General features: G+C 50.8%; 2 protein-coding genes and 1 long non-coding RNA gene across 18 annotated transcripts; 1 reads left to right on the top strand and 2 right to left on the bottom strand.

Moving 5' to 3' along the window:
• Nucleotides 1-155: 155 nt before the first annotated feature.
• LOC123288930 (uncharacterized) lies at nt 156-3,485 on the bottom strand. Its single transcript, XR_006532552.2, has 4 exons — nt 3,370-3,485; nt 2,475-2,572; nt 1,501-1,570; nt 156-909 (listed from the first exon to the last, which is right to left on the bottom strand). It is a non-coding gene; the product is annotated as an uncharacterized lncRNA (long non-coding RNA).
• RMND5B (required for meiotic nuclear division 5 homolog B) lies at nt 3,448-21,205 on the top strand. 16 transcript variants are annotated; one of them, XM_070516971.1, is made up of 11 exons: nt 3,454-3,562; nt 3,703-3,826; nt 8,937-9,087; nt 14,281-14,426; nt 14,557-14,697; nt 17,236-17,336; nt 17,541-17,707; nt 18,876-19,041; nt 20,139-20,340; nt 20,428-20,582; nt 20,669-21,205. In XM_070516971.1, exons 3-11 carry the CDS (start codon nt 8,949-8,951, stop codon nt 20,730-20,732), a joined length of 1,281 nt encoding a protein of 426 aa, XP_070373072.1. In that variant the 5' UTR covers nt 3,454-3,562; nt 3,703-3,826; nt 8,937-8,948; the 3' UTR covers nt 20,733-21,205. The 16 variants fall into 16 exon arrangements, with proteins under 16 accessions (XP_070373068.1, XP_070373072.1, XP_070373077.1 ...); XM_070516976.1 differs by having other exon boundaries at nt 3,455-3,562; nt 17,215-17,336; nt 20,238-20,340; XM_070516975.1 differs by having other exon boundaries at nt 3,456-3,562; nt 3,703-3,918; nt 20,238-20,340.
• An 881-nt stretch (nt 21,206-22,086) lies between these two features.
• Nucleotides 22,087-25,915, bottom strand: NHP2 (NHP2 ribonucleoprotein). The gene is made up of 4 exons (XM_014834821.3): nt 25,512-25,915; nt 25,369-25,438; nt 23,119-23,224; nt 22,087-22,446 (listed from the first exon to the last, which is right to left on the bottom strand). The coding sequence occupies exons 1-4, from the start codon at nt 25,669-25,671 to the stop codon at nt 22,321-22,323; spliced, it is 462 nt and encodes a 153-aa protein (XP_014690307.1). The 5' UTR covers nt 25,672-25,915; the 3' UTR covers nt 22,087-22,320.
• Between the last annotated feature and the right edge of the window lie 547 nt (nt 25,916-26,462).

Raw genomic sequence — 26,462 nt, 5'->3', positions numbered from 1 at the left:
CAGCCCCTGAGGTTTCCTTAGGAATTTGCCATCCGCTGACCCCCACCCTGCTCTTTGGCTGTAAATTCTGTTTTTCCTTGTCACGTGTGGCGTTGAGCTCTACTACAAAACCCCATTGAAGTAGCTGCGCCCCCTCACCCCCAAATAAAGTCTTATCACTCTTTAACAAGTGTCATGAGGAATTTTTTCTTCCCCAGGGGTAAGCTGCTTTGAAGAGGGAAAGTTCAGGGGCTTTCCTCCAGAGCAGCATGGGATGAGGGCACCCCAGGATGGGCCTGGACTTGGACACAGGGAAGTGTGGGGCAGATCCACGGGAGGGTCCTGTCTGGAAGGGGTGAGAGGAGGCAAGACAGGTCCTGGACAGCCTCGTAAGCTGACACTGAGGACTTTACTTCCTGTGACTGTGGGTGGGTCCCTCAGACAGCCGAGGGGAAGGGCCAGAACCAGGACTAGCTTTATGTGTGTGTGACCTGTAGTCACACGGGGGCCCCCGCTCAGAGGGGCCCTACACTTGGTGTGACAGTACTCTGCTGTCCCATCTTGAAAAAGGGGCCTCACAGTTTCCTTTTTGTCTGGGGCCTACAAATTATGTAGCTACTCCTAGCCTGAACCAAAGCCTTGCAGAGAGGAACCGGAAGAGGGAGAAGGTGCAGGAGACAGGCTGGGAGCCACCTGTAGGGTAGAAGGAAGAGATGGCCTGAGTCGCAACTCTGGCTGCAGCTACTGAGCCCTGAGGTCCTAGGTTCCACAGAAGAGGACAGGGAGTGGCATCGCCCACTGCTGCCGCACTCCACCAGTGGTCAGAGGAGGGTCCATCTTTTCCTAGGCTGGCCTTTCACTGGCTTTGGGTAGCAAGGGAGGCTGTATTTTCAGGAGAGCACTCCAGAGCTTGTCCTCACTGTCAAGAACCTTTAAAAAAAAAAAAAAAAGATTTAGGGCCAGCCCCGGTGGCCTAATGGTTAAGTTCAGTGCACTCCACTTCGGCAGCCAAGGGTCAGTTCCCGGGTGTGGACCTACACCACTCGTCTGTCAGTGCCCACGCTGTGATGGCAGCTCACATACAAAAAGAGAAAGATTGGCAGTGGATATTAGCTCAGGGCCAATCTTCCTCGGAAAAAACAACACAAAACAAAACGATTTATATAGTGTCTTCTGTGTACCTGTCTCCTCCCCCCACTTTTAAGGTATAATTTACATACCTTTTTAGGGTACAGTTTTTAGAGCTTTGACAAATGCAGAATTGTATGACCAACCGTACTACTAAGATGCGGATGAATTCCACCATCATTCCAAATTCCTCTGTGCCCCCCCCCAGTCAGCCTTCTCCCCGACCCCCAGGCACCAGCGATCTGCTTTCTCAATAACCTTGTGTTTCTTTTCTTTTGTTCCCTTTTTGTGAGCAGTGTTTAATCCCACCACATATTAGAACATATTACAAAGTAGCAATATGTAAAACATATAGTAAAACAATATGACATTGGTATAAAAATAAAACTATACCTCAGGGGAAAAAATGAAGAGCCAGAAACAAATTCCATACTGTAGAAAATCTTCATACTATGACAAAAGGCTTCAAAACGAAAGGATAAGGAAGGATTACTTAATAAGAGGTGCTGGGGTAACTGGTCAAAAATGTGGGAAAAAATAAATCATACTTTTCACCACTCCCTGCAAAACAAAATGGACGTGTATTGAGAAGTTAAATTTAAAAAGTCAAATTGTAGGAAACTAGCAAGAGGTTAAACAGACTAAGTTGGTGGAGAACAGCTAAGTGTTTCTGCTTTGTAGCAGCAACCCCCCCACCCCCCAACAAAAACAAAACGCACACACAATCCTAACCAGGAAAGGCTGACAAAATCAGCTATGTAGCAAAACTTGGTGCCTCCTGAAAAGTTACAAAACTGCAAAGCAAGGAGAACCACATGCTGGGGAAACCACGACAGCGGTGAAAGGGGCCCCCGCGCCAGCGGCGCCAGCGGCTCATTCAAAGTTCTTGGAGAAGCCGGGCTTTACTCACACCCAGCGTGGCTGTGAGGCAGGCCAGGGCTCCCCGAGAGGAAGTGGGGAAAGTTCAGGGGCTTTCCTCCAGAGCAGCATGGGATGAGGGCACCCCAGGATGGGCCTGGACTTGGACACAGGGAAGTGTGGGGCAGATCCACGGGAGGGTCCTGTCTGGAAGGGGTGAGAGGAGGCAAGACAGGTCCTGGACAGCCTCGTAAGTGGGGAAGCCTGGGGCGTCCGCGAAAGCCTGTGAGGTCCTGTTGGCTCCGAGGCGGCTTCAGCCTCGGCCCCGTGGCCCCAGGCAAGGTTTGCTCAACCTACCACCCCCGCGGCTCCCGCGTGGGCCAGGACCACCCATGCTCTCCAAGCACAGACAGGCCTCTACGGGATGCTCTCAAGCCCCGCGGGCTCCCCACAGGGCTGTGGACCGCCCTCTCCCCTACTCATTTCGTCAGGTGGAGGACATTGGCTACCTCAGAATATTTCTGGGCACCTCCTGTGTTCCAAGCACATGGTGTTGAGGATACAGCAGTGATGAGTACAAAGTCCTGGCTCCAATGGAGCTTTTATCCTAAAGGGGGAAAGGTGTTAGGGGCAGGAAGACAGAGTAAATAAATCAACACACAAGATAATTTCAAGTCAAATGTTATAAACAAAACTGGATTGCGCAAGCGCTATACAGAAAACAGAACAAGATTGTCAAGGATGTTCGGGCGTGGGGAGGAAGCAAGGAAGGTTGGAGGAAAGGATGCCCTGGAATGGGACTGCTCCAACAGGAAGCAGGAAGTCAAAGTAACACTGTTTAATGCCTCCCGGGCTGTTTCTAGTCCAAGTCCCTAAGGTCTGTGGAGGGGTGGGGAGCTTCTCTGCCCCTTCCCTCCAGAGCAAGGGGCCGGGGAGGAAGGTGAATTCAGTCCTGAGCTGGGTCTGGGGTCACCGCCTCTTCTCGTCTCTGTCTCTCACTCTCCTCAGGGCAACTGTGTAACCCCCGTCTCCCCCTAGCCCCCAAGGGGGGCGACCAGTGGACGGCAGCAGGGCAGAAGCTGGGTCCCCCCAGCAGAATCTAATTCTCCCGCTGAATGAATGCCCGGTGGGTAGATTAAGTACTGGATTAGGGGATCAGCAAGGCTGCATCATTTGATGTTTGAAAAAGAGCCTCAAGGAGCCCCGCAGGAAAGCCGGACATTGGCACCCGGGCCTTGTGCTGCTGGGTATTGTCTTTCCTCGAACGCGGCGGCAGTCCTCGCCGGTGGGACTGCGGAGCGCGGCGCCGGGGCTGGTGCGCCCGGGGGCCGGCGGGGCCTCTTCCGGGTGGGGAAGCCGCGCCCTGCGCACCCGCCGGCCCGCGAGCGTTCGGTCGAGGCCTACCAGCCGCCGGGGCGAGCTGCGACCCGGCCGCGGGCTTCCGGCGCGCGGAGGGAGCTCACGGGGGGCGGAGCGGGGCTCGCGGGCGGCCGCCCCTCCCGCCGCCGCCAGTGGGCGGGTCCGCGCCGCCGGGCAACGGCCGCCGCTTCCGGTTCCGATGACAGCGCGCCGGAAGCCAGGGCCGGGCGCCGAGCAGGTGGGAGCCGGCGGCTTCCTGGCCGGCCGGGCGAGCGGGGGTGGGGTGCCTGGCGGCGGGCGGGTGGCCGGCTGCCGAGCAGCGGGCCTGGCCTCTCGGGAGCCCCCCGACGACGCCCCGCCCTTGGCTTGTTTTCTCAGCAGTCGTCGGCCCGGGCCGGGAGCTGGAGCCCCACAGACTCCCAGGGCCGTCGAGGAGCCGCCTCTGCCGGGGGAGTCGCTCGAACTCAGACGTCCCATCCTAGAGCGACCCGCCGGGTCGGAGGTAACTCAGCCCAGATGTGAGGGCCAGGCATGGCGTGCGAGCAGGGTCTTTTGAAGGATGAGTTGGAGTTTGCCAGTCACTTGCACATTAATGTAGGTGAAACTCCCAGTAGGGGCTAATGACAAAAGAAGGATTTGAAACTTCACATAGAGATGTGCAATGAAGAAAAGGAACTGGGTGATATGATCGAGTGACTAGTGGGGGGGGTGGGGCAGAGGGTCAGCGTTAGATACTGTGGTCTAGGAGAGCATCTCTGAAGAGATGACGTGTGCACTGAGACCGTTACTAAGCATCCAGCCATGGAAAGATCTGGGCAAAGAATGTTCCAGGCAGAGAAAACAGTCAGTGCAAAGCCCCTGAGGCAGAAATTAACTGGATGTAGTCAAGGAACAGAAAGAAGGCTAGTGTGGTTGGATTGTGGCAAGTGAGGGGGAGAGTGGTAGGAGATGAGATTGGAGAGGTGGTTGGGAGTCGACTCACATAGCATCTGGTAGGCCATAAAAAGGAGAGTGGACTTCATTCTAAGTATAATGAGAATCTATTGGGTTTTAAGCAGAGGAGTGATGTGTAGGGTGGAGAATGGATAGAGGTGGGGGGTGCAAAAGAATAAGTGTTGGGTCGATGGAGGCTGCCCAAATTCTGTGTCAGGCAAATTTCTATGATTTGCCCAAACTTCCCTTCTTCCTCCTTGCCCCAGAAGGGACCCTGTTGTTTCAGGGTGCTGAAGACTGGGGACAAAACCTCCATGCATGCCTTGATGGAGATTTTAATATTTCACTCACGTCTCTTCCTGCCCACCTGCCCCAGGTTTGAGCTCAGGCTCCCTAGCCCAGGGGTTAGGAAATGGCTGCACGGTGTAATGAGCAAATGTTCACTGAGCACCAGCTGTGGACCAGGCCCTGGGCTGGCACTGAGGGGAGAGAGAGGACGAGACTGGACTCCAGGCCTAAGCAGCTCCGGGTCCAGTCGGGGGAGACAGACATGTGAGCAGGCACTTACTGTGCCACAGTGCTGAGGACCCAGATGCGTGTGGCATGGGCGTTCTCGACAGGTTTCTGTTGCAGAGAAGGAGGCAGGGAGATCTCGCTGAGGGCCTCGTGGGCAGCTGGTAATTAAACCGCATCTCATGTTCTGCATGCAGAGAAGTGCAGAGGGCACTCCGGACATAGGAAAGGCTTGTGCAAAGGAAGCGAATGCCCAGTTACACAGGGCTTGTGTGTCAGGCCCCGGCAGTGTTGAGAGGGGGATAGGATCTGATGTGTTGTCTCGGGGGGATCACCCTGCTAGATAATTTCTGTACCTGTGAGACCTTGGGGAGGAAGGCTTAGGACAATGGACATGAAATTCCATTGGATTAATCATGCAGTTTGTCAAAGACAAAGACAAACTCAGCCATCCTTGTGCCTGGTGAAGGTGGCCTGCTGATCTAGGCACTGTGGCTCACCCTGGACGGACTGAATCAGCCTCCTGGGCTTTTTGGATGGAATACTCGCAAACAGTTCTGTTTTCCCAGCTCATTTGTTTTATTTTTAAATTTTTTATTGAGTTAATCACACTTCTCAGTTCTTTGTACATTTAATTGGCCCATGCAGGGCCATTTTCTCCTTTGTATTTATCCATTTATTCCTTTTTTTTTTTTTTTAAAGATTTTATTTTTTTTCCTCAAAGCCCCGCGGTACATAGTTGTATATTCTTCGTTGTGGGTCCTTCTAGTTGTGGCATGTGGGACGCTGCCTCAGCGTGGTTTGATGAGCAGTGCCATGTCTGGGCCCAGGATTCGAACCAACGAAACACTGGGCCGCCTGCAGCGGAGCGCGCGAACTTAACCACTTGGCCACGGGGCCAGCCCCATTTATTCCCTTTCATCCCCATTCTTCCCTTCTCCTCTCACCATAGGAAACCACTCAGATGTGTTTGGTGTATTTCCATTTATTTACATCCTTGGTTGTATGCATATATTTTCTTTTTTTTTTGAGGAAGATTAGCCCTGAGCTAACTACTGCCAATCCTCCTCTTTTTGCTGAGGAAGACTGGCCCTGAGCTAACATCCATGCCCATCTTCCTCTACCTTATACATGGGATGCCTACCACAGCATGGCTTTTGTCAAGCGGTGCCATGTCTGCACCCAGGATCGGAACCGGCAAACCCCGGGCCACCGAGAAGCGGAACGTGTGAACTTAACCACTGCACCACTGGGCCGGCCCCAAAACTTTTTATTTTTGAGGAAGATTAGCTCTGAGCTAATTGCTGCCAATCCTCCTCTTTTTTGCATATATTTTTAATTTACATAAATGATATTTTGCCTAGAGTTCATTTTCTTTTTCCCCCTCAAGACCGTGTTTTGGGATCTTAGTGAGGTTGCTGTGGGATTATGTGGAACATGGTTTCTAAATGCTACCCGGGTTTCTGTAGATGCATCCCCCCATCCTATTTCCTTGGCTTATCAGTTCCCCTAGTGATGAGGCCCTAGGTTGTCTCCCGCTCCCCGCTACGACACACAACGCTGGGATGAGGATCCTTGGACCCATCCCCTTCCTCAGCTTTTTTTTTTAAGATTGGCACCTGAGCTAACGACTGTTGCCAATCTTCTTCTATTTTTCTTCTTTTTCTCCCCAAAGCCCCCCAGTACAGAATCGTATATTTTAGTTGTGAGTCCTTCTAGTTGTGGCATGTGGGATGCCACCTCAGTGTGGCCTGATGAGTGGTGCCCTGTCTGCGCCCAGGATCCGAACTGGTGAAATCCTGGGCCGCCGAAGCGGAGTGCACGAACATAACCACTCCGCCACGGGCCGGCCCCTTCCTCAGCTTTTTAATACAATTTCGAGATGCTGACTTGGGCTTCCCTCTGATGATCCTGGTATCACTTGGTGTCTGACCTTGGTGAGGTCCTGACCTTTCTTGAGCTGTGTTTATTTTTGGTCAATTGTGATTCTGGTTCCCAGACACTCTTGGCAAACATTCTTTTGTGCTGTCATCTTTCCTTGTTGATCATCTCAGAGGCTCTGTGGTTAATTTCCTGTTTCTTGTCATCATTAATCATTGCCATACACTATTCTAACCACAGACACTGGCTGCTTTCCTTTCCTGGTGAGACAGTGGCCTGTGAGCCTGGTCCAGAGAGGCCTGTGATCTGAGGTGCTTCATAGAAGGGCTCTGGAGCAGACTGCCCGGCTTCAGTTCCCAGGTCCTCTGCCTCCCCACCGCATGACCCTGGGCAACTTATTTAATCTTTCTGCATCTCATATTCTCATCTGTAAAGGGTCTCATTGTACCTACCTCATAGTGTTTTTGTAAGAACTAAGTAAAGTAGTTAATGTATGCAAAGTGATTAGCACAGTGCCTGGCACATAATAAACCCGTAAGAAATGTTCACTACTAATAGCAATATTAATAATGATTACAGTATTTCAGATAGGAGTCCCTGTTATATTTGGCCGAGAATGGCTCATATCCAGTTATAGAGTGTTTGCTCAAGGGCCGTGAAGAGGAGGGCATGTCTTCTGTACACCATGATTACAAATTCTAGTGTGAGCATCAAGCATAAGGAGGGAAGGCATCTACATATCTCAAGGCCCTGGATGCTGTTCCCCGATTGCTCATCCCCTGCCTGGTAGGGAGACAGTGTCCACAGGCTGGGCTGAGATGTTGAGGCCAGGAATGACGGTGCTGGTGAGAATGGGAAGAGAGTCTGGTGAAACTGCGGTAAGCCTGATGGTCACCTTGGACACAGGATTATCTTTGCAATGTGACTCTATCCTCTTTGAGAGAATGGACAACTGAGTAGATCTGAACATTCAAGAGAGCCCTCTCATTTCCAATCCCAGATGGAAGGCTGGAGAGGGAAATCAACTCTGTCACCAACATTCTTTTTTTTTAAGATTTTATTTTTCCTTTTTCTCCCCAAAGCCCCCGGTACATAGTTGTGTATTTTTAGTTGTGGGTCCTTCTAGTTGTGGCATGTGGGACGCCGCCTCAGCATGGCTTGATGAGCAGTGCCATGTTTGTGCCCAGGATTCGAACCGGCGAAACCCTGGGCCACTGAAGCAGAGCACGCGAACTTAACCACTTGGCCACTGGGCCAGCCCCTGTCACCAAGGTTTTGAGGATTGTCCATGTGTTTAGTGTCAAGTGCTGCTCTGAAATGGAGGGGAGCAGTGGCCCAGGGTAGAAGGGACTTAGGAAGTGGGCCTCAGTGGTAGGAAAGATGGGACAAGGAAAGTCAACTTTCTTTCAATGGTATAATGAGGAGGGAAGGTGGTGTTACAACAAGAGATGTTCTAGTGTGATCATGGAGGCAGGTCCTCAAACACATCACTACCCAGTGATCAAAACTGAAATAGAAGGGTGCCGAGTCAGAGTGGAGAGAGCCAGGTGGGGACAGGTAGGGACAGCTGCTGAAGGAGCTGACCTCTGAGCTGACTCAGAAAGGATGAGCCAGCTTCTCAAGCAGTTGAGGAGGTGAGGGGTAATGGAGAGCATACCAGGGAGAGGGAGCAGCTGAACCAGGGCACAGAGCTGTGAGGGAGCAAGGATTCCAGCTGGCTAGACACAAGCTGCCTGTCCATGGGCGAGCAGGGTAGGACTGAGGCTGGAGTGGTGGGCGAGGCCCATCAGGCCTATGTGGTCAGCAGTTGTTCCTTAGGCTACGTTTCAAAATATCAGCCATTCGTGGACTGCTGTTGCGGCTTCTGTCACTGGAGTACATGGAAAACCAAGTCCACTAACTGAAGAGAAGGTGACCATAATGAGTAGATGAAAAGATGCACTATATGTATGGATTTCTAGTTAGTATTGCCTACTGAGGGCTCTGTAAGACCTGCTCTCTCTTCTCTTGATTAAAAAGAGATGAACAAGGATTATAGAATGAAAAGAGTTGAATACAGAGTAATTTTCTCACCATGATTCAAAAAACCCCTGTCCTCACTCTGCCTGCACCCTACACAGGGCACCCTGGCTGGGGGTGATGCGAGCTGTGGACAGATATGTTAGGCTGGGAATTCCTGGGCAGTGATATATGATATGGGTACAGTGAGGGGATAGGGAGCCCTCCCCACCATGCCCCCCTGGCCCAGGTGCAGCCTGATGCAGTGGACACTCCCCTTCCCGCAGTCCGAGGCCGCCATGGAGCAGTGTGCGAGCGTGGAGAGAGAAGTGGACAAGGTCCTGCAGAAGTTCCTGACCTACGGGCAGCACTGCGAGCAGAGCCTGGAGGAGCTGCTGCACCACGTGGGCCAGCTGCGGGCCGAGCTGGCCAGCGCAGGTGGGTGTCCCCCCACGAGAGCCCCACACCTGCCTCCCTGTGGGCTAGGGGACCCTGAGGCTACTTGGTGACAAGGCTCTGGCAGGATGATTGTTAGGACACTGGTACATGGATCCCTAGGCCGCTGTGAAGGAGAGTAATTTCAAGAGCTCAACAGAAACTATTGATTTACCTGAGATTATTTTCATTTACATTTTGCTTTATTTGCTTTTCTTTTGAATTTTTAAGACATTTTAAGATAATTTCAAATTTACAGAGAAGTTCCAAGAATAGTATAAAGAACTCATATATACCCTTCACTTAAATTCACCAACTGCTAGTATCTTACTGTATTTGCTTTATCAGTTCTCTTGCATATTCTTACTGCCTTTTAACCATTTGAAAGTCAGTTGCAGATATCATTCCTCATTGCTGCTAAACCTTCAGTGTGTATTTCCTAAGATGAAGGGCATTCTTTTATATAAATACAGTATAATTATTAAAATCAAGAAATTTAACATTAATATTATGACCTAATGAATGTAGCTCATATTTTAATTTTGCCATTGTCTGATAACTTGCAGAAAGCATTTTAATTTTATTCTCCAGTCCAGGATCCAATTCAGGATCAAAGCCTGCATTTAGTCTCTCATGTCTCATCCTTAGTTTTTAATCTGGGATGTTTCCTCCACCTGCCATTGTTATTCATGACGTTGACATTTTGAAGCATTAGGGCAATGAGTCTGCAGAATCTCTCTCTGTTTGGAGTTGTCAGCTGTTTCCTCATCATTCAGGTTTTGCATTTGGGCCAGGAGTACTTCAGAAGTGACGTGATGCTCAGCACGTCACATAGGGAGGTACAAGGAGTCAGCTTGTTCCATTATTGGGATGTGAACTTTGATCACTTGGTTAAGATGGTGTCTGCCAGGTTTCTCCACATAAAGTTAGTATTTCTTTCTTTAGAGTTAATTAATAAGTAATTTGTGGGGAGATACTTTGAGACCATGTAAGTATCCTGTGCTTCATCAAACTTCAGCCCACTCATTTTAGCATCCATTGATGATTCTTGCCTGAATCAATTGTTATAAAGCTGAATGCAACATGGGTGATTTTTCCTGCTCTGTCATTCCTTATATATTTATTAGTTGGCATTCCGCTTTCCTTTCTCCCCTTATTTATTATCAGTTCACACTTATAGATTCCTATTTATTTAATGAGTTATAATCCATTACTGTTATTATTTATTTTGATGCTCAAATTGTCTTAGATTTGATCAGAGGTAATCCCTGGTTCCTATGTCCTTTTTTTAAAAAATTGAACTATAACTCACATTAAAATTCACCCTTTTTTTTTTTTTGAGGAAGATTAGCCCTGAGCTAACATGTGCTGCCAATCCTCCTCTTTTTGCTGAGGAAGACTGGCCCTGAGCTAACATCCATGCCCATCTTCCTCTACTTTATCTGTGGGACGCCTGCCACAGCATGGCTTGCCAAGCAGTGCCATGTTCACACCCAGGATCCAAACCGGTGAACCCTGGGCCTCTGAAGCGGAATGTGTGCACTTAACTGCTGCGCCACTGGGCCAGCCCCTAAAATTCACCCTTTAAGAGTGTACAGTTCAGTTATTTTTAGTATATTTACAGAGTTGTATAGTCATTACCCCTATCTAATTTCAGAAGACTTTCATTACCCCAAAAAGAAATCCTACCCATTAGCAGTTAATCCATTCCTGCCGCACCCCAGCCCCTGGAAACCACCAGTCTACTTTCTCTCTGTGGATTTACCTCTTCTGGACACTTCACATAAATGGAATCAGACAACATGTGGCCTTTTGTGTCTGGCTTCTTTCACTTAGTGTAATGTTTCAAGGTTCACCCCTGTTGTAGCATGGATCACTACTTCATTCTTTTTTCTGCACTGGGTCGTATGGTAACTCTCTGTTTAACATTTTTTTTTTTAAAGATTTTATTTTTCCTTCTTCTCTCCAAAGCCCCCCAGTACATAGTTGTATATATTTTTAGTTGTGGGTCCTTCTAGTTGTGGCATTTGGGACGCCACCTCAGCATGGCTTGATGAGTGGTGCTAGGTTCGTGCTCAGGTCTGAACCAGTGAAACCTTGGGCTGCCGAAGTGGAGCGCGTGAACTTAACCACTTGGCCACAGGGGTGGCCCCTCTGTTCAACTTTTTGAGGAACTGGCAAACTGTTATCCAAATGTAGCTGCAACATTTTAACATTCAATATACATTCAACCAACAATGTGTGAAAGTTCCAGTTTCTCCACATCCTCACCAACACTTGTCTTTTTGATTATAACCATCCTAGTGGATATGAGGTGATATGTTATTGTGGTTGTGCTTTGCATTTCTCTAATGACTAATGATGTTGAGCATCTTTTCATGTGCTTGTTGGCTATTTGTATATCTTCACTGGAGAAATGTCTATTACATCCTTTGCTCATTTTTAATTGAGCTATTTGTCTTTTTATTGTTGAGTTGTAAGAGTTCTTTACATCTTCTTGGTAGTAGTCCCTTACTAGATGTAGATGGGCCAATATATCCTGTCCCGTGGGCTGTCTTTTACTTCCTCGATAGTATCCTTTGAAGCACAAAAGTTTTTAATATTGATGGAAATCCAAGATATTTTGGCTCTGGTCGCTTATGCTTTTGTTGTCATATCTAAGAAACCATTGTGATCCATGGCCGTGTGGATTTACACCTCTGTTTGTCTAAGAGTTCTGTAGTTTGGGCTGTTACACTTGAGTCTTTGATCCATTTTGAGTTAATTTTTGTATATGGTGTAAAGTCCAACTTCATTCTTTCGCATGGGGGTATTCAGTTGTCTCAGCACTATTCTTTTTCCTCCTATATCCTTTTGACATGGCCCATCTTTTATATTTATTATTTGTTGTTTTTTTTTTAGCACATCCTTACTTTCTGGCACAGCAAGATATTCCCTGGAATCAGTAATTTCTGCACGTAGCCCTGGTTCTTTTGGTGGGAAATTGTATTTGGAAACCGTCATTGGGTTATTACGCGGGTGTCACTGTTTCTAGGTTCTTTAGCACATGGATCTATCTGTCTATCTGTCTTTATTTATATATTGCAGACCATGAATTTATACTATACCTTCAATTCCAATCCAATGTCACAGGTCCTTCCTAGACTGCCCCCAACCACAGCTGTACCTCTCTTCTCCAATAGTGAGAAACCTCATGGTCAACATGGTCAATATATTTCTCATTGTTCAGTTTCTACATACATAGAAAGTATTTTCAGAATTGCCAAACCTAGTACCACTGAGAAAAACAAATCTACAAAGTAGAGTTTGTTACCTTTTTATTTATTTTTAAAGAAAGCATGCACATGAAAAAGACTTCAAGGTCAAAAACGTTTACAGTGAAAAGTGAGTCTCTCTTTCCTCCTTCATTCCCAGTTCCTGTGTGTCCCTCCCCAAAAGTCAGCCCCGTCCTGTTTCTCAGGTGCCCCTCAGGCAGCACCTGTGTGCATACGTAGGTCTGTGTATGTGTCTATCCTCCCTCCTTTTTTTTTTTAACACAAAGGGTAGCATCAAGTATATACTTTCCTGCACCTTGCTTTTTCCCCTACGCAGTCTGTCTTGGAGAGTGTTCTGTATCAGCACATAGAATTCTGTCTCATTCTTGCACCGAGTTGCTTGGCATTCCACTGTGGTTGTGCCATGCTGTGATAAATGCCCAGGTGTCTTTGCTTTTGATGGCATCTGTTAACTGTGTGTGATGGAAATGGTTTCTCTTGCTGGTCTGAAGCTCATTTGCATTGTCTATGCTCTTGGATGCCAGATGATGTTATGGCTGCAGTGTGTTTCTAGGGAGACCGTCTCTCCCCAGATAGGGATTTGTCGGGGCTAACGTTCGTCACTGGGGTCCTTGGGTGGCGGAGATTTGGGGATTCCAGGTTAAAAGGCTTTGGTTTCCTGAGAGCTGTGCTTTGTCCTTAAGGGGCTGTGGCCAAAGAATATGCAGTGTGGCCCTCTGCGACCTGTGGGAGCGAATGTGGGAAATGAGCGGCAAGCTGGGCTTTGGGAGGGCAGTGCTGATGCTGGGAGCGGAATGTGGCTCTGCCCCATCTCCCTAGAGTAGGTGGGTGGTCCAACCACTGCCTCCTTATTGTATTTGTTGGGACTCATTCAGTTATGAGGGCCAGAAACCCAGCTCAGACTAGCTTAAACAAGCAAACAAACAAAAGTGGGGCTGGATCACGGGCTCAGGTAACTGAAACGTCTAGCCCAGCTGGATCTAGTGGCTTAGGTGACCCCTCACTCTGCCAGCCTTATCTCAGAGTGGTGCTCCCCAGATGGCCATAGTGCTCCAGCAGCTCCAGTTCACGTTGTGTGTTTGGAAACCTGGCAGAACACATCTCCCTTCCAGTCTCAGGACTGAGACGTTCCCTGGCCCTCCTGGGTCACCTTCCCTTCCTTGGGTCATGTTTCCTTCCCGGAACTGAGGTGCTGCCATCTAAAGAAGGGGTGTAGGTGCTGGGCTCGAAGAGGGGACTGATGGCCTGTCTGCCCTCCTCTTGTCCAAGCCCATGTGCTCTTGGCAGTCGGTGTGGCTTCAGCCCGGCCATGGTGGTGGATCACAGCAAGCCTGGTGTCCTGAGCCAGAAATGTCCCTGAGCTTCCCTGGCAGACCCCGGCCTGCCTGGTGTCCTCTGGGTTGATAAAAGACATTAATGTGGGGACAGTGCTTGATGGTTCAAAGCCTTCGCACACGTAGTCTCTCACTCAAGATAACAAGGAGCCATCTGGTGTGGTCGCGGGGAGTCTGGGCTTTATATCTGTGACTGACATGTGACCTGGCAAGTTGCTGCCTCAGCTATAGGACGGGATACTGACAGTGCCCACTGCATAGCATGGTGGGAGGATTAAATGAGCTGCAGTGAAGTAGTGACCCACAGTAAATGCCAAATGATCTTCACTTCACAGCGACCGGCAAGGCTGCTGCTATACCCACATTTTACAGATAAGGAAACGAAGACTCTGAGAGATGAACTGGCCTGTCCCCCTTGACCAGTTCCAAGTCATGCAGTTACAAAGTGGCAGGACCTGGGATAGAAGCTGGGTCTCACCCTGACGCTCAGTGCTACCTCCCAGGCCTCTGTACTGGCATTTAGAATAAGGAAGCAGGGACAAGTCTGCTCCTCTGTGTCCTGACTCATTGCCAGTGTTTCTCTGCAGCCCTCCAGGGGACCCCACTCTCAGCCACCCTCTCCCTGGTGATGTCCCAGTGCTGCCGGAAGATCAAAGACACCGTGCAGAAACTGGCTTCGGACCACAAGGACATTCACAGCAGTGTCTCTCGAGTGGGCAAAGCCATTGACAGGGTGAGAATGGGGGCAGGCCTGGAGCAGGGACGGGAATCCGTGGCATTGATGTGTACCCAGGCTCATCAGGAGAGCAAGTGTGAGAAGTGCGAGTGCTGAGTCACAGGGCCCTGTCTCTCGTCCTTGTCAGAACTTTGACTCTGAGATTTGCGGTGTGGTCTCCGACGCAGTGTGGGACTCTCGGGAGAAGCAGCAGCAGATCCTGCAGATGGCCATCGTGGAGCACCTGTACCAGCAGGGCATGCTCAGCGTCGCTGAGGAGCTGTGCCAGGTAACAACCAGAGGGAGGGTGCTGGGACCTGCCTGCTTTGCCTTCTACTCGATAGTTTCCTTTATATTAGGTCTCTCTTATTCTTTTTTTTTTTCATATCCAGACAGGTCGATTTATTTACATGACTCAGATGTGTTGTGTCATTGCCTCTCATAGACTGATGGGGATGCCCATTCCCGGAGACTAGGCAATGGGCAGGAGGCCCGGCAGGGCATCCTCTCCCTGGACTGTGCCCGGGCAGTCCAGTTTCCCCTAAGACCGCTCCTTTACTTGGCGTCCGTTGGAGACCAGGTCCTTTCTGACTGATGCATTCTTTCCTTAAATGGGCTAATATCTTTTCTTAATTCAATTTATTTAAACTTAAAAAAAAAACATTCAACTATTTCTCCATCCCCCAACTCCCCGCCTCTGGCAACCACCTATCTGTTCTCTGTATCCATGAGCTTGTGTTTTGTTGTTTTGGGTTTTTTTACTTTTTTTAGATTCTATATATAAGTGAGATCATATGGTATTTTTTTTTTCTCTGACTTATTTCACTTAGCATAACGCCCTCGAGGTCCATTCATGTTGCAAATGGCAAGATTTCATTCTTTTTTACGGCTGGGTAACATATATATGTATAAATACATTTCTTTGTCCTCTCATCAGTCAATGGGCACTTGGGTTGCTTCCATCTCTTGGCTATTGTGAATAACTGCAGTGAACGTAGGGTGCAGATGTCTTTTCAATTAGTGTTTTCATTTCCTTCAGATATTTTCCCAGAAGTGGAATTGCTGGATCATATGGTAGTTCTATTTTTAATTTTTTGAGGAACCTCCATACTGTTTTCCATAGTGGCTGCACCAATTTACATTCCCACCAACAGTGCACAAGGGTTCCCTTTTCTCCACATCCTTGTCAAGACTTGTTATTTCTTGTCTTTTTTTTTCTTGCAGGGGAAGATTCGCCCCAAGCTAACATCTGTTGCCAATCTTCCTCCTTTTTTCTTCCTTTTCCCCTGCCAAAGCCCCAGTACATAGTTGTGTATAGTTGTAAGTTCTGGTTCTTCTATGTGAGCTGCCACCACAGCATGGCTACTGACAGATGAGTGGTGTGTTTCTGTGCCTGGGAACCAAACCCGGGCCACCAAAGTGGAGTGCGTCAAACTTTAACTGCTAGGCCATCAGGGCTGGCTTGATTTCTTGTCTTTTTGATGACAGCCATTCTAACAGATGTCGGGCGATATCTCACTGTGGTTTTGATTTGCATTTCCCTGATGATTAGTGATGTTGAGCACCTTTTCATGTACCTGTTGGCCATCTGTATGTCTTCTTTGGAAAAATGTCTATTCAGATTTTCCGCCCTTTTTTGTTTTGTTTTTGTTGAGGAAGATTCGCCCTGAGCTAACATCTGTGCCAGCCTTCCTCTATTTTGTATGTTGGTTGCCACCACACGTGGCTGCCAACACGTGGTGTAGGTCCACATGGGGAACCAAAGTGGGCCAGCAAAGTGGAGCACGTGGAGCTTCACCACTCGGCCATGGGGCCCCCGCCCATTTTTTAATCCTATTTTTTTTTCCTGTTGAGTTATATGGATTCTTTATATATTTTGAATATTAGCCCCTTATCAGATAATATGATTTGCAAATATTTTCTCCTGTTTGGTAGGTTGCCTTCTCAATTTGTTGATGGTTTCCATTGCTGTGCAGAAGCTTTTTAGTTTGATGTGGTCCCACTTGTTTTTTCTCTTTTTCTTTTTTCTTGAGGAAGATTAGCCCTGAGCTAACTACTGCCAATCCTCCTCTTTTTGCTGAGGAAGACTGGCCCTGAGCTAACATCCCTGCCCATCTTCCTCTACTTTATACGTGAGATGCCTGCCACAGCATGGCTTTTGCCAAGCGGTGCCATGTCTGCACCCGGGGTCCGAATCAGGGAACCCCAGGCCACTGAGAAGCAGAACGTGCGAACTTAACCGCTGCACCACTGGGCTGGCCCGTCCCACTTGTTTATTTTTGCTTTTATTGCTTCTTTCAATAAATTTATTTTAGAAAGGAAATCAGTCCCTGGCAATAAAAAGAAGGTAGCTGCAAAAATATATACGATGGAAAGTGAAGTTATTAAATTTCTAGCTAGAGTTGGTTGCCAGCCAGGGTTCTGAGTTGAGGCCTGATATGCCTTTCTTAAAAAAGGAGATTAGTAAAATGACAAAGTAGCACTTGTTAGGTGTTAAAGACAAACTGGCAGTAAAAGTAAAGGATACTTTCTCTTAATGTAATTAGGAGGGTTGAAAACGAATAATTTTCTCACCATGCTATTCAACGTGGGTCTCCAGTACCGCGGGGGTGCGGTGGGGTTTGTAGTCTGCCAACTGGGAAGCCAGCATGTAGCACTCAGCCTCTCAGAACTGAAATGGGGCCTGAGCAGCTGGCAGGAGACCACAGCTCCCTATGCAAACACCGGCTCTCCAGCCTGCCTTTGGTGGATGGGTTTTATTAAGCACAGAGCAGAGGATTTTGGAAACACTATCCTCCTGTGGTAGGACTGCTCTCTCTCCCTACAGGAATCAACACTGAATGTGGACTTGGATTTCAAGCAGCCTTTCCTGGAGTTGAATCGAATCCTGGAAGCTCTGCATGAACAAGACCTGGGGCCAGCATTGGAGTAAGTTGGCCCTTGGGTGGACCAGCAGGGGACAAGGCTTGTCTGTGATCTTCACTCACCCAGTGTGACATGCCTTGACACACCTCCATCCCTGTCTCGTGGGCCTCACGTAGGCTTGTGGAGCCCACATCTCAGACCCAGCTCTGCCAGGGCCCCTTCTCCCACCCCACCAGCTCCACACTCAACTGGCCCCGTTCTTCCCAGATGGGCCGTCTCCCACAGGCAGCGCCTGCTTGAGCTCAACAGCTCCCTGGAGTTCAAGTTGCACCGACTGCACTTCATCCGCCTCTTGGCAGGTGGTCCTGAGAAGCAGCTGGAAGCCCTCAGCTACGCCCGGCATTTCCAGCCCTTTGCTCGGCTGCACCAGCGGGGTAAGTGCCCAGCGTGCTGGGGTGGACACTGCTGGGCTCCGACAGATGTCAGCATGTGTCAGATTGCCAGTCCCTGCCCCACATGGGGCTACATGTTACCAGGATGCCTCTCCCACCCTGAGTTATTCTGACCCCTCCCTCATTGTCTCCCGGGTGAACTCCAGACTCGGGATTCTTCCTCACCTGCCTCTGCCAACCCCTCTAGCTTCAGCTCAGACCACCTCTGGTTGCCAAATGCCTGCCATGTGCCACACCCACACTCAGAGCACACTGGGCCTGTGTGCTCACAACACATGTGGCTTCATGCTCCTCTGCCTCAGCACGGGCCACTCCCACCTAGAACCCCACTTGTGTCCCTAAGACTCACTGGGCACCTCCTCTACAGCTTCTTTCCTGAGCCCTCTTCCATCACACTAGGATTTCCAAACCTGTCATTTGAGTCTCACCTTCCAGAAGGTCAGTTAGTAATCACCCTACTGCCAGTAACTTTTGTCTTTAGCTCCACTCATATTATTACTTCACATTTTATTTATTTTTTGGTGAGGAAGATTGGCCCTGAGCTAACACCTGTGCCCATCTTCCTCTCTTTTGTATATGGGACGCTGCCACAGCATGGCTTGAGGAGCGGTGTATAGGTCTGTGCCCGGGGTCCAAACCTGTGAACCCCAGGCCGCCGAAGCAGAGTGCACGAACTTAACACTATACCACCAGGCTGGCTCCTATTACTTCACATTTTATAGACATCAGGAAAAGCGAGCAGTGTTGTGAAATCTTAGCTAGATGCTGCTGCCTCCTGAGAGCTTTTTACAAGGAGAGATTACCCGGAGTTGGAGAACAGAGCTGTGAGTGCCAGCCTGAGACTCGCTCCTTGATGTGGTTGGAAGGATGGAAAGAGAACTGGAACCCCTCCCTACCTGATGCCAGGTGGCGATGCCTGTCCTTGTCCCACATAAGCAGCCTCGAGACTCCACCTCCCAACTGGATTTCAGGGAAAACCAGTTTTTCCCAAGGGCACGTCAGTCCTGGCTTGGCCTGGGAGTCTTGGGGGTCAGCCTGCTCCCCATCCTGCCTCACAGCCCTGCTGCCCTGGGGGCTGGACACAGAGCCCCGGGAAGAGGCTGTGTCCTGGGCCTCTGCGTGCCCTGAGCTGTGGCCTGTTGCCTTGTAGAGATCCAGGTGATGATGGGCAGTCTGGTGTACCTGCGGCTGGGTTTGGAGAAGTCGCCCTACTGCCACCTCCTGGACAACAGCCATTGGGCCGAGATCTGTGAGACCTTTACCCGGGATGCTTGTTCCCTGCTGGGGCTTTCTGTGGAGTCACCCCTCAGCGTCAGGTACAGCCAGCCCTGGGGGGCCGCACAAGTAGGAGGGTTTAGAGAAACATTTTACCGAGGCCCTGCCGTGTGCCAGGGCTGGTGGTTGGGGCCTTCACAGACCTCAACGGGCTTTCTTAAGTCATTCTTCCAGATGGATTACCTTTGTTACTACAGTTGGAGAAACTGAGATTAGGAAGAGTTGTGGCCTGAGGTCACCACAAGGTCAGGGGAAGGGTCGAGGTTTCCATTTTGTAAGGTCTCTTGAACGAGGTCCCTGCCTCGCCTGCACCTCACCCCAGATAATCACATGGCCCTCCGACAGCCTGGCCTTGTGACCTCATCTCCACCACCACTTCCCCCGAGAGGCTTGAGTGTGGTTGGGCAACATGTGTCGAGAGCTTTCACTTGGAAGTCTTCTTCACAGTAATCTTCTTCTCGTGACTTCACAACAGCCCTAGGAGTTGGAGGTACTGTTATCCACATCTTACAGATGAGAAAACAGAGGCTCAGGACAGGAATGAACTTGCTTAGGGCCTCACAGGGAATAAATGGCACTTGGACCTGACCCCAAAGTCACATACCGCACCACAGCACAGTGTTACGGTACATTTTATTGAGACTGGCTGTGGAATCTCGTGCCCCACCCAGGGTGATGGATGTCAGTTGTAGAACAGTATTTCCCAGCAGGAGCCATCTGCCTTCAGACAGGACGGTCCCCTCATGCACGACTGCCCTCCGCAGCGGGGTATGTAGCACCTGAAGCTCCAGCCAGTCAGCTGCCCACCCCTGCCCCTATTGTTGTCAGAACCCACCCCCTACTTCTAAGTGCCCTTGTGGATAGCCAGTTACAGAGGTGCATTAGGATGGCAGAGTCGGGTAGACAGTCAGGCTGGGCCCTTCCGACTGAGCACTATCCCCTTCACACCAAGGACTTTGCAGTGGTTTGGATGAGCAGCTGTCTGCCCCCCGCATCTTCCTTGTCTTTCCTCCAGGTTCTCAAACTTTGGAGTGCATTAGAGTGACTCTCTAGATTTGGACACACATAACTACATACGTGGCACTTTACAGGTGACCCGAGAGATTTTCCAGGACCGATTTGACATGTGTCCCTTTAGAACCCTGCCCCGAGTTCCAGACCGATGGCAGTGTGCTGGTCTTCTGTCTGCCTGCTGGGCTCTTGGTCTGGCCGCTCCAGCCCCTGCTTTGTTCTGCAGCTTTGCCTCTGGCTGTGTGGCGCTGCCCGTGCTGATGAACATCAAAGCTGTGATCGAGCAGAGGCAGTGCACCGGGGTCTGGAGTCACAAGGACGAGTTACCGGTGAGGCCTAGCAGGGAGGTGTGGGCAGACGGTACCGGGGAGGACAGCAGGAGAGAACTGTACTCACCCCTCTGCTGGCCTCCCCAGATTGAGATCGAACTAGGGATGAAGTGCTGGTACCATTCAGTGTTTGCGTGCCCCATCCTCCGCCAGCAGACGTCGGATTCTAACCCTCCCATCAAGCTCATCTGTGGTCACGTTATCTCCCGAGACGCACTCAACAAGCTCATTAATGGAGGAAAGTAAGTTCCCTGTTCTCTGCTCCTCCTTGACTTTGCTCTCCTGCTGGCCAGCCGCTGAGATGTTCTTGCTTCTCTTCCCTTTGCAGGCTAAAGTGTCCCTACTGTCCCATGGAGCAGAACCCAGCAGATGGGAAACGCATCATATTCTGATTCCTGCCTGGAAGGAACTTTGTTGAAAGCGGTTTTCGCCCATGAACCGTGGTGTGTCTTCGTGGGAGTGGTTGGCTTCAGTGGACTGTGGTTCAGAGCAGCTGGCTGAGGAGTGCCAGCATGGGCAGGGGCCAAGGAGGGAGGTGAACCAACCTGCACTGGGCAGCTGGCCCTTGGCTGTAAGAGCAGGGAGATGCTGGCCTCTGTGCTCTTGCTCTCTCCCCGTTTATAATTTGCCATTGACTCAGTCACAACCAACAGAGAAGTAAAGGGCTTGACCAGCAGCAGCAGATGTTCTTCCACGGCTGCCCTCAGTCAGGTCTCTTACTGCCACACCAACGCTTGCGTGCACTCCTCTCGCTGTACAGCCTCACAACTGTATGTATCCATGTCCCACTGTAAATAGTCCAGGTTAGAACTGAATGCCATTGTTTTATAACTTGGAGCAAATATATTCCTAGGGCTTCTCCTTACTTCGCCTGCCTTCAGCTTCACTGACGAAGAATTACTCCATGCCCTCTGCACACAGGTCCTGGGCACGGCCTGGCTGCTGCGGCTGGGAGCATGGCAGCCATGGCGCCCAGTCAGAAGAAACCCAACCTGCATCTCTGATTGGGTGAAAACGCTGGGAGATGTCAGACCCTGGGCAAGCTGCTTTTACATATACACATATCAAATCTTATTACTCCATGTTAGACGTCAGTGCGAGGGGAGTGAGGAAGATGAAATGACTTGCACAACAGGGCTCACAGCTTATAAAGAAGAGAGCTTAGAGTTTAAACCAGATTTGACCCTCAAGCCCAAGCTCTTCCCAGTTTATTCCAGGATCCCTGAAGCTTGGTTGCTATGTGTACTGAGTCCTATGCTGGGCCTTTCAGACAGGAAGGCACCTCAAGTCTAAAATGTTCCAAGGGACTAGACTACTATGGCCATTTGCCAAGCAGGAGAGATGGCCTGGGGTTTGTATTTATCTTCACGTGTCCTCTGTGGGTGGGTAAATTGCTTCCATACGCTTCCCAGTGGCATCAAAGACTCATGGAGAAGAAGAAAAGAGGAATGGGGGTGTCCCTGATGCAGGGGCTGCTGGCTTCCATGCAGTGGGCTCTGGGCTCGGCTGCCTTACCCTGCAGCTCCTAGTGACTCTGGAAGTGGGAGTCAAAAGCTCGGGGGTGGGCAGCAAAGAGTCTGTTCTCAGCTCGAGTCTAGCACGGGCCCCGGAGGCCAAGCATTAGCACTGAGCACTCTGAAAAGTCCTTGGGTTCTCTGGTGAGAGAGGCTGCTTCTACTTTTTCCTGCCCACCAACTCCTTGGCCCTACCAGCAGCTGCTGCTTAAAAAAACACCTACAGACTTACCACATTTTAGTCTTAGCATTTACTTCCCCCACACCACATTCTCGGAAGTGTCTTCACAGACGCTCAGCAGGAAACAGCACTGATGGAGAAGTGAAAGGGCTGCTGGAGCTGCCTGGGAAGAAGACGTGCCCCGGGACGGAGATGCTGTGAGAGTGGGCAGCAGAAGGGCTCCCAGCTGGCCCGCCGCCAGCCCAACAGCCTCCAGAGCAGGTGCCAGGTTGCTCCCCAAGTCCTTCACATGGGTGGGGGCAGGGCATGCACCTCCTCCAGGCATTCGTCATAGGCCTCCTGGTATTCCTCGTGGGGCTTGACCATTATCACACAGGTGGGGCGCTTGGAGCCGGCGGCTGCACCCAGGTCCTGCAGAAAAGGGGAAAGAAGGGCCATTTGGAGAAAAGGTCGCACAGCCTTATGCCAGGGAGTCACAAACCAGTGACCTGCCAGCCTAATCCAGCCTACAGACAAGTGCTATTCAATCAACATTATACTTAAAAACATCCCACATTGGTTGCCATCATTTAAACTCAGCAAATTTTCAAGCTGTGGTCTAGCGACACTGGGCCTACATTCCCACATGGCAACTGTGAAAGGGCTCCAGCCCAGCAGTGGCTGTCTGCTTAGGCAGAGCCTATGCTCTCCAGGTCCCAGCCATGCCCACTCCCTGTGCCCCAGACCGGGCCCTGCTATCTGTAAGGATGAGGACAGCTGCAGGCCCCTAGAACACCCGCTCTGAGCACTGCACCCACCCAGGAGGACTAACATGGTGCGGCAGCTTAGTTGACAAAGCATGTCCGTGTACACCTTCTGCTTCCTTCTCACAGTCCACGGAACGGTATTCCCATTTTATGAGAAGGAAACCAAGGTGCAGAGAGGGAACTTTGTCTGCAGCCCCCAACTAGGAAGGAGCAGAGTCAAGAATCCACCCAGGCCTGTCTGAACTCTAAAGCTTGGGCTCTTTCCCAAGCTGCCGCACACCGATCCCAGACCCCGTCCTCCAGTGCTGACCAAGGTCAGGGCTCACGTGCTCCTCACCGTCTTAGAGGGGATATACACGTAGGGCAAGTTCCGGTCCTCACACATCACCGGGAGATGGCAGTACACCTCAATGGGCAGCGTGTCTCCTGCCAAAACCATGATCCTGAAGTGAGAGAAACAATGTTTCTAGCTTGCTCAGTCAGTCTCTCAGTCCAAAGTGCCACCTCTGGACTGGGCCTTGGGGGTACAGAGACGGCTAAGATGGCCCCCACCCTCAAGAAGCCCAGTTTTTAATGGCCTCTCAACCTCTGAAAGTGCGTGCAAATTTATATTTGGTGAGTGCACTCCTCTGGGGAGGTAATCTCTATTTTTTTGCAACAAGTAAATGCCACCAAGTTTGACAAGTGGTATCACGTTAGGACAGACGAGGTACGGAAGGCACACAAAGGAGTAAGAGCTCAGCTCTCCTTGGAGAGTCAAAAAAGGATTCAGGAGGTGACACTTGAACAGAAAGCTGAAGGATGGCTTTCTGTTAGGCAGCCCAGGGAGGGGCTGAGTGTGGGGAAAGTAATTTAAGGCTGAGAGAATCAGAATGGCACCCGATGCACAGGGGCTGGCTGTTGGGAGCCTGGAATAGCTTTGGAATCCAGGATGGGGACTGGGGCAAACAGGGCTAGAGAACTTGGCAGGGACCACACCCAGAGATCTTCAGTGCCAGGCTAAGCAGCATGGGCTCAGTCCCAAGAGTGACAGGGAACCAATGAAGGCTTTCCAGAGAATCCATAGCTAGGGCTCCTAGCTGGCAAGGTGTTGGGGCTCTGGGGCAAGGGCCTCAGGAGCCCTGAGGACAGAGGGAGTCTGTTCTCCAGGGCAGGTGACAGGCAAACACAAGCAAAGAGCTCTTGGTTCAGAGCACTGCTTCCACCCTCTCCTAGCTTTCCTGTTGCCTCGTGGCTCTCCTCTTCCTGAGTAGCCTTTAAATGCTAGTGTTCCTTACAGCCTGCTCCCTTGGCTGCCCTCTTGCTGCCTTCTCCCTGGCTGACCCCAGCCATGGCCATGGCGTCAAGTGCCATGTATGTGCTGCCAACTCCCGAATCTGTTTCTCCAGCCTGGTCCTCTCTTCCACGCTCCAAACCCATACAGCCATTTGCCTATTTGATGGTTCTGCTGGGGAGAGGGATCACGTATCTAAAAGGCACCTCAAAAGCTTGTCTAAAACCAAACTCAGGATTTTCCCACTTAATCCCAGCCCCCCTCCACTGTCCACTAGCTCAGTAAGCAGGCCCTCTGTCCACTCAGCTGAAATCCATACCTCCCCACTCTGGTCTGCAAGTCCTCTCAGATCCATCCACTTCACTTCTCTCCATCTCCACCATCACCAACCTAAGCCAAACTGCCTTCACCTCTTCTAGACTACAGCAGCCTCCTGTCTCAGTTTCCCTAAGTCTACTCTTGCATCTCTGATCCTTCTTAAGTTGCCAGAAAAATCTTCTTACGGTGTAAACATAATTAGTCATGTCCTGGCTTTAACCCTCAATGGCCTCTCAAAGCTGGGTCCAGAAACAACTATCCTCACCACGGCTTACAAAGCCACGTGAGAAGGTAGCACCTCGGCCCACCACTACTGTTCTCCTGCCCCGGGGCCCAGTCTTTCTTCTGGCAGAAGCCGCCCAAACGAATTCCTCTATCTTCAGACCTCAGCTACCCCCACCTAGGTCAGACTCCCCATGGAGAATCCAATCCCCCAGCATTATTTATCTCTTGAGCACCTACAGTGTACCAGACACTTCTGGGGAGAAAGCAGTGAGGGGCTTTATCCTGTTCTCAAAAAGCTTATTTTCTGGCCTGAGTGGGAGATAGGGGAAAAAAGGCAAATAAGTTTCAGATTTTGATAAACACCAGAAAAGAGAGATGAGGAAGAAGGAAGTCATTCTCACTGCACCCTGTAGTTTTCCTTCATAGTTACCTACCGCAAAACTTGTAATTGTCTGTGTGGTTATTTGATTAACGTCACCGTCTCCCGATAGCACAGTGCCAGAAAAAGTAGACTCTCGATAGGCAGTCGCTGAGCGAATGAAGCTGGGGTCCACCCTAAGCGAGCTGGCTTATACGACTCGCTTGCCCCGGAATTCACGTCCCCGTGGTGTCCCTGAGCTCGTGGAAGTGACGGATCGGTAGCTGTACTGAAGCGAACTCACCGACTGCTTGCTCACTTTCTGCGTGTGGGGTTGAGGCCGAGCACTGGTGCCGAGACTACTACCATCCTTACCGGTCAGAAATGCAAAGTCTGGCAGGAGGGGTCCTTACCCTTTCTCGCCCTTATTGATGAATTTCTGAACCTCCTTCACCCCGCGTCGAATCTGCTTCTGCTTCACGGCTGCAATGACAGAAGAGTCAGTCGGGGGCCTGGGCCGCCCCCCGCGCCGCCCGGCCGCCCGGCGCCGCCGCACCTTTCTTGATGCATTTGTAGAGCTTCCGCGTGAGCCGGCGAGAAGCCAGGGGCTGCGCGATGGGGTTCAGATTCACCAGCAGCTCGTGGTAGGTGCGCTCCCCGCAGCACGCCTCCGCCTGAGCCTCCGGCCCGTCCGGATCGGCCTTTATTTTGGTCATCACCGCCGCCGCCGCAACACACTCTCCAGGTGACGAGTCCACGCGGCCCGAGGAGTCACTTCCGGGTCACCCTGCTCTGCGGGGCGCCAGCCGACACTGCAACCGGGAAACGAGGTCTCCGACTCAGACCAATCGTTGACGCGCAGCTCCTTGACTGGCGACCTGATAGGGGCGGAATCCAGGCCGTAGGGGCTCGCTCTCTCCCGCCACGGACCCGCGGGCGGAGCGGATTAGGGGCGGGGCCGAGGGCATCTGAGGCGAGGGGCGGGGCCTGGGGCGGGGTGGGGCGGGGACACTCGCTTGGGCGGGTCTGAGAGTCCGAAGTCACCGGTGCTTATGGGAGCCGGGGAAGGAGGCAATATCTTTGGGGCGTGATCCCGTGGGGCTGGATCCTTGCCTGACGGCGGGGTCTGGGACCCGAGTTGAGGAAAGGGCGGCCTGCTGGGTGGGTTTCCACACCACTTTAGAATCTGATCCTCATTTGGTCCTGGGTGGTGTGCCCGAGGTGCCAAGGTTAAGGTAAAGCACTGGTGAGGGTTCTTCCGTCCTAGCACCGTTTTTCGCACTCTGCTTTCTCTTTTACTGCGAAGGATGGACTCGCTCACTGAGCTCCAGGGTCTGGGGCCGCCTTTCCCCAGAAAGTCCGTGCCTCGCTCCCCTTCTTCCCGCAGGGATCTGCTCAAATGTTACCCACTGGAGAGGTTTCCCTGACCCCCACTCTAAAATTGCAGCACCCCTCCGACCCTCCACCGCATCCCCTAACGTTCTGTTTTCCTCGTGGTTCCTGCACC

Source organism: Equus asinus, chromosome 9, assembly GCF_041296235.1.
Source record: "Equus asinus isolate D_3611 breed Donkey chromosome 9, EquAss-T2T_v2, whole genome shotgun sequence".
Lineage (NCBI taxonomy): Eukaryota > Metazoa > Chordata > Mammalia > Perissodactyla > Equidae > Equus > Equus asinus.
The sequence above is the reverse complement of the archived record's forward strand: the minus strand, read 5'-3'. Positions and strand labels throughout refer to the sequence as shown.

Excerpts from the sequence above, each read along its gene's own strand:
- RMND5B (XM_070516965.1), top strand. The coding sequence starts at position 3,856 with ATGGCGTGCGAGCAGGGTCTTTTGAAGGATGAGTTGGAGTTTGCCAGT. Across the intron at positions 14,698-17,214 it reads TCGCTGAGGAGCTGTGCCAG|GACTGCTCTCTCTCCCTACA; the intron begins GTAACAACCAGA and ends CTCCTGTGGTAG. Across the intron at positions 19,042-20,138 it reads GAGTCACCCCTCAGCGTCAG|AACCCTGCCCCGAGTTCCAG; the intron begins GTACAGCCAGCC and ends GTGTCCCTTTAG.
- NHP2 (XM_014834821.3), bottom strand. The coding sequence starts at position 25,671 with ATGACCAAAATAAAGGCCGATCCGGACGGGCCGGAGGCTCAGGCGGAG. Across the intron at positions 25,439-25,511 it reads CTACAAATGCATCAAGAAAG|CCGTGAAGCAGAAGCAGATT; the intron begins GTGCGGCGGCGC and ends CTGTCATTGCAG. Across the intron at positions 23,225-25,368 it reads ATCAATAAGGGCGAGAAAGG|GATCATGGTTTTGGCAGGAG; the intron begins GTAAGGACCCCT and ends CTCTCACTTCAG.